The 7006-nt window shown below is 31.6% G+C and overlaps 1 protein-coding gene across 2 annotated transcripts in view; it reads left to right on the forward strand.

Annotated features, from left to right (window-relative positions):
- LOC137620589 (uncharacterized) overlaps positions 1-6591 on the forward strand; it is a 10467-nt gene extending 3876 nt beyond the window's left edge. For both annotated transcript variants that reach the window (XM_068350848.1, XM_068350849.1), the window contains 3 exons: positions 908-1019; positions 3262-3535; positions 4420-6591. In XM_068350848.1, coding sequence (XP_068206949.1) covers positions 908-1019; positions 3262-3535; positions 4420-4843 — 810 coding nt within the window. In that variant the 3' untranslated portion in view covers positions 4844-6591. The remainder of the gene's footprint in view (positions 1-907; positions 1020-3261; positions 3536-4419) is intronic.
- The last annotated feature ends 415 nt before the right edge of the window (positions 6592-7006 follow it).

Raw genomic sequence — 7006 nt, forward strand, 5'->3', positions numbered from 1 at the left:
TGCTACAAAAGAAATACAATCTATTATATTCGACATCATTACATGCTATTCACCCCTTTGCCACTTATGCTGTGCTAGTGGGTAATGATAAAATCTAATGGTTATTAATGTCAGCGAATGTGATCTCAATTCTTATACGAACCTCCCAGTAGCGATTATGGTTGGTTGATGTTACTGACGCTGACCGGTAAGTGGCGGGTAAAGCACATTGCAGAATGCATCACGATTCTCGATTTTCTTTTCGTAAATAAACCAGAGAAAGTTGGACTAAGATCTAAGATATATTTTTCTTTCGATGTTAGGAAGGAGGATTAATGTAATTGGAAGATTTAGGTAATGAAAGGGATCATAAATAACAATTATTTCGTTAATTTGTTCTCTGCTAGACATATTGAGAACATTAACTCATGAACAAAGATACATGCGCGTGCACACACACACATTTATATATATGTATATATATATATATATATATATATATATATATATATATATATATATGTGTGTGTGTGTGTGTAAATATATACATATATACTATATATATATATATATATATATATATATATATATATATATATATATATATATATATATATATATATATATATATATATATATATATATATACATATATACTATATATATATATATATATATATATATATATATATATATATATATATATATACAAATGTGTGTGTGAGGGGCGTGCGTGTATACATAAAAAGCACAGCTATCTGGATTTTAGTTCCCAAGCAAGTAGTAACAGTTTATATAGACTCATATACATATTTATTTATAAACAATCCAACATACATACCCACGTATCTATGCCCACTTATATATCTATGAATGTTACACATGTGCCCAACCTATATTGAATCACTTCTATATTTTTCTTCTTCAGCGGTGCATTCACTATTTCACATTCACCATCGCAGTCATCATCCTAGTCTTGGGCATAATGATGATGCAGAAAAAGAAGAACAGCATTGGGGAATATATCGTCGTTACAGGAGGTGAGCAAGTATTTTTTTTTTTTTCATGTTCTGACAATTTATTGTTTATTATTACTTATTGCTATTCAAATTGTGCATTCATTCTACATAGGCTAGCTTTGATTTTATACGAATGAATGAATAAATGGGGATAATGTTGATAATAGTAAATTTTATTCATGATGTTTTGAATTGTATGTATTTTTTTTTTTTTTTGCTCTCGGTTATTTATTGCTATGCAAATTACGCATATATTTATTCTACATAGGCTAGCTTTGATTTCATACGAATGAATGAATAAATGCGGATAATGTTGATAATAGTAAATTTTATTCATGATATTTTGGATTGTATGTATTTTTTTGCTCTTGGTTATTTATTGTTATGCAAATTACACATATATTAATTCTACATAGACTAGCTTTGATTTTATACATATGAATAAATAAATGGGGATATTGATGATAATAGTAAATTTTATTTATAATGTTTTAGATAATATGTATATTTTGTTCTTCATTATTTATTGTTATGCAAATTACGCATATATTCATTCTACATAGGCTAGCTTTGATTTCATACGAATGAATGAATAAATTGGAATAATGTTGATATTAGTAAAATCTATTCATGATGTTTTGAATTAAATGTATTTTTTGGATTAGATTTTTGTTTTATATTTTTCCGATTTTGTTCAGTGTTAGCACTTTAATTATTATGCAAATTTAGCCATTAATTTGAGAAAATTACGAAATGTAATCCTTTTAATTCTAGAGTTTCATAAATATGGAATATAGCTGAACTTGTCAAATTTATTATTAGTTATAATAACACTGAGAAAGGACAGAAAATGGAAATGAAAAAGTTTCGCTATCATATCTATAGTCCATTTCTTTTAGCGATGCATATTTGCACCGACTCGCAGCGGTGCCCTTTTAGCTCGGAAAAGTTTCCGGATCGCTGATTGGTTGGACAAGATAATTCTAACCAATCAGCGATCAGGAAACTTTTCCGAGCTAAAAGGGCACCGCCGCGAGTCGGTGCAAATTCTAACCAATCAGCGATCCGGAAACTTTTCCGAGCTAAAAGGGCACCGCTGCGAGTCGGTGCAAATATACATCGCTGAAAGAAATGGACTATAGTAACCTTCTAATACAAAAAACGCTTAAATGCTTCGTTTGATTTAATTGTCAGATAACACAACTATAAATCTTGTGACTATTCAGTAGACTACTATTGCGAGTTGCGTGCAGCATCACTAGATTAGATTAAAATGAAAAAAATATATAAAAAGCATATAAAAACAGATTAGCATATAATTCTAAAAAAATGTAAAGACTATTGAAAATGGCATGCATCTAAACTAGATCAGATTAAAATTAAGAAAAATCTATAAAAAGAAACTATAAAAACACAAAATTAGCATAAAAATTCTTAAAAATGTAAAGACTATTGCGAATTGCATGCAGCTAAACTAGATTAGACTGAAATAATAAAAAAGAACTATAAAAACACAAGATTAGCATAAAATTCTAAAAAAAGAAAAACTTGTAAAGATTATTGCGAATTGCATGTAGCTAAACTAGATTAGATTAAAATAAAAAGAAAATATAAAAAGCCTATAAAAACACAAGATTAGCATAAAATTCTAAAAAAAAAAAAAAAAAAAACTTGTAAAGATTATTGAGAATTGCATGGAGCTAAACTAGATTAGATTAAAATAAAAAAATAAATATATATATATATATATATATATATATAAAAAGCCTATAAAAACACACGATTAGCATAAAATTCTAGAAAAAAAAACTTGTAAAGAATATTGCGAATTGCATGTAGCTAAACTAGATTAGATTAAAATAAAAAAAAATATAAAAACACAAGATTAGCATAAAATTCCAGAAAAAAGAACTTGTAAAGATTATTGCGAACTGCGTGTAGCAAAACTAGATTATATTAAAAAAAATATAAAAAGCCTATAAAAACACAAGATTAGCATAAAATTCTAGAAAAAAACTTGTAAAAATTATTGCGAATTGAATATAGCTAAACTAGATTTGATTGAAATAAAATATATATATATATATATATATATATATATATATATATATATATATATATATATATATATATATATATATATATATATATATATATATATATATAAAGCCTATAAAAACACAAGATTAGCATAAAATTCTAAAAAAAAAGAATGTAAAGGTGTCAATTTAATGAGTATTCCTTTTACCTTTTTCCCCACCAGTTCTTGTGCTCATGATTGGCATCTTGTTACTCTCGAACGAATTCCGTGGAAGAGGCGCCCAGTCGCTGGCATCACTCGTGTCATCCTCAATGTTGCCGTCTTCGTCGTCGTCTTCGTCACCACCCTTGAACGATCCTCCGCCCTCGTACAACGATGCATGGGGCGAATCCTACCTGCAGGATCAGAAAAAGAAGATAGAATCAGACCCTCCGCCACCCGCTTACAGGGAATCCTGGAGCAAAGGACTATTCAGGAAATATTTTCAAAGTGGAAGGTAATGCTATTTTTGAAGGATACTTGAACGTGGTGCTCTAAAATTATCAATTCTTCATTATTGATTTATAAATAAATTCCAATTAGGAAAATAAAACATTTTCTAATTACTCTCTACAATAAAATCCTAGGATAGTTTTACACGATAAACTATTAGAATTTAGAAATATTTTTCTTACCACATGTACCCTACAGTTGGATACAGAAATTCCTAGCACACCTCGCTCTGATGAAATGTACACTGTCACACCCTTTCAGCACCGAGAGTTCTTGCGTTTAGCCCCGCCCACCACCATTGCTATCTCTCCTTACACATCTTTTTGGTTACTCTCCGTGCAGTAAGGGTAGGGCAGGGTGTACTTCCTCAGAGCGAGGTGTGCTAGGAATTCCTGTATCCAGCTGTACCGTGCATTTTTTTTTATTTTTTACTTGAAAAGGTCATTGCATAGTCATTTTTTGTTTTTTCTGTAATGTGAAAACCCTACATTCGATTTATATATGATATGGTCGAAGAATTCCCAATTTTCTATTTCCTTCATGTACTCCAAAAACGTAAGCCGAAGAAATAATACCAAAGTTTTCATTAAAAAAGTTCCTTCACACCTGTAATCATATCACCATACTTAACATTCAAGTGTTGCAGGATATTATATTTGATCATTCATATATATATATATATATATATATATATATATATATATATATATATATATATATATATATATATATATATATATATATATATATATATATATATATATATATGTGTGTGTGTGTGTGTGTGTGTGTGTGTGTGTGTGTGTGTGTGTGTGTCAACTGGCATCAAAAGTGCCAAATACACGTATCATTGGGATTCCTAATAACCAAGTACATTTTTCCTAACAGAAATGGCTCTGTCGGCCACATGAGCGAGCTAAACGCCTCGACACTACCTCGGGATGTAGAGAATGGAACTTTGTTCTCTAAAGCTAATACTGTTTCCTTAGTACCATCTGGCGTTTTAGAGAACAACGTTTTACCTCAAATTACTACAATTGTAGCTCACCCTGCTGGAGAGACATCTAATACTTCTTCGCCTCCTGACTTGGAAAAGAGAAGGGCAACTGTCGCAACCGTCTTTACATCGAGCATTGCAGAAAGGCTTCGACAGCGGTCGTGTTCTGTAGCGCTTCCGTCATTGCTTGAAACTTCACCGCCTCAGTCGCCTTTGCTTCCAACGGGTCGAGCTGAAGATACGCAGAGCTTAATTGGGGATTCACAGTTTGTATATATTTCCGAAAGTCCTAGGAAATGGATGGTCAACCACTGAAGATTTCCCAGAATGGTAAAATCCATAATTATGACATTATATACAAAGTTGTCGGATGACGAGGTTCAAGTGTCAGATGAGCAGAACCATAATCCTGATATTTTGAACTTTTTTTCGGAATTCTACTCACTTTGTTGAACTGCATAAATGACATACGGTCTTGGATGCAGTGCCATGAATAACTCGAACGTTTTATTAGAAAAAAAAAATTAGAATAAAACATGGCGTATGTGGAAATGCTTTCCGAAGCCAAGAGTAAGAATATGATCCGGGAAAATGTTCCGCGAGGTACATGTTGGGATATATTCACGCTCCAGGATGCTCTAAATCAGAGGTATCTTCCGTTAAATTTTCTCAATGAACACAATTGGAAGGGCAACTTATTGTCCTTATTTATTCCAGGTCTGAAGAAATGTAAAAGAGAAAATACAAGAACTGGATCCCAACCGTGAAGGGGGGATTATACACTTAGACTCATAAGCATTGTATGCACTTAAACTCGCAACTGTTGGTTTGAAGTTGATTCGAAAGTCAAGGTAATGCCATCTGATTTGTCAGTATATTTATCACATGATATTTTATTCAAAGGCATTACATATCTTTTTATTAAAAAAAATGCTGTACTAAGTGATGACTGCGGCCTTTGTTGCCCTTTAGACCTGGACATGCTATCTTTTATTATGAATCTAATTTGCACCAGCCTTTGTATTGTCTCGTGCGAATAAAAGGCCCCTGATATATAACCATGGGCTCATAAATCGTATAAAAAACGTTATGGTTAGTCATGAACGGCCTCCGAAATATATCCATGGGTTCCTAGACCTAAACCATGTACAAAAAGTTATACTATGTACCCATGCTCGCCTTTTCAAGCAACTCTTTATAGGGAATTTATCAGTTATCCTATTTCCTCATCCGTTAGTGCTTGCAAAAAAGAAACGTGACTCTGAATCATGAGATTTTAGATAATAGTGATTTCTATTGGAAAACAGACCATGTTTTGTTGGTCCTTTGCAACTAGTACTACCGGGGACAGGAAAAATTTTCAATAACATTTAACCTCGTGATAATTTGTTTATGTAACTTGCAATGATTTGTCCTTTATCTTTCTTTACTGATAAAGAGTAAGATTACAACAATGTCAGTTGCAGATTACAGTAGGATGTTAAGTTTCCAATATGTACAGATAATTCAGATATTTATTTTAAATTCATGCTGAAATAGAATTTGTAAGATCAACGTCCGTTTTGGTTACTATTGCTACAGAGCAATTAGTCTCTTTCCATATACAGTAAAGAAATGTAGTAGATTTTGAATGCCAGCATATTTTACCTAAAATGACAACGATTTGTCATAAAACTAAATTGGATACACCTTCGTGTTTCATTATTTTTTATGTTTCTTAGCCAATCTATCTATACACATAAAATGTTCGGCTTCAATCTTTGAAAACAACAGAAAAGAAAATATAATTGCATTTAGATACATGACTTTAATTATGTCTTCAAATTTAACAGTAAACCCATAAACATGATGATGGGTTCAAACATGAGAGAAGTTCGTCAGAAGTAACAATATTTTAAAATATTATAAGATTATCCTCTTACCTATTTCATAACCATCATCAAATATTTCAAGGATTATTTACGTTAGGTGTGAGTTGATGTGTATCATAATTGTCTGATTGAATTCATCGAAAATAAAAACCGATATTGCTTGCCGAATTTTCTAAAAACCCCAAACCTGTCCCTTTCTGTGTAAGTCATGCGTTTGCTTTGACGTATGTAAACAATTTCATGTATATATTCTTAATAAATCTGTTAAAAGTTATCATTATCTTTATACATTTTCCGTCATTTATAAAAAGATCTGTTATTACCAGCAATGGGAGAAAATAAGAGGAAACAGATGTATTGCAAAAGGCTGGAAAGTGAGTTCAGTTAGGTACCGAAAGGAACAGTTTAAAGACCTTTTTGTAATGGATTGAAGTCTACCACATGAAGTGTACTGAGCTACCCAGCTAGTTCGGAGTTGGAGGTTGGCAATCAATTTGGATTCCTAATGCATCTTAACGGGTCTAATTTTTTTTTTCTTTTTGCTATGCGGAGAGTATCTCCGTTATGAGCGGGTCACACTTGCCACGGGGGGAAAAGAACAATATAC

The sequence above is a fragment of the Palaemon carinicauda genome, chromosome 27 (genome assembly GCF_036898095.1).
Source record: "Palaemon carinicauda isolate YSFRI2023 chromosome 27, ASM3689809v2, whole genome shotgun sequence".
Classification (NCBI taxonomy): domain Eukaryota; kingdom Metazoa; phylum Arthropoda; class Malacostraca; order Decapoda; family Palaemonidae; genus Palaemon; species Palaemon carinicauda.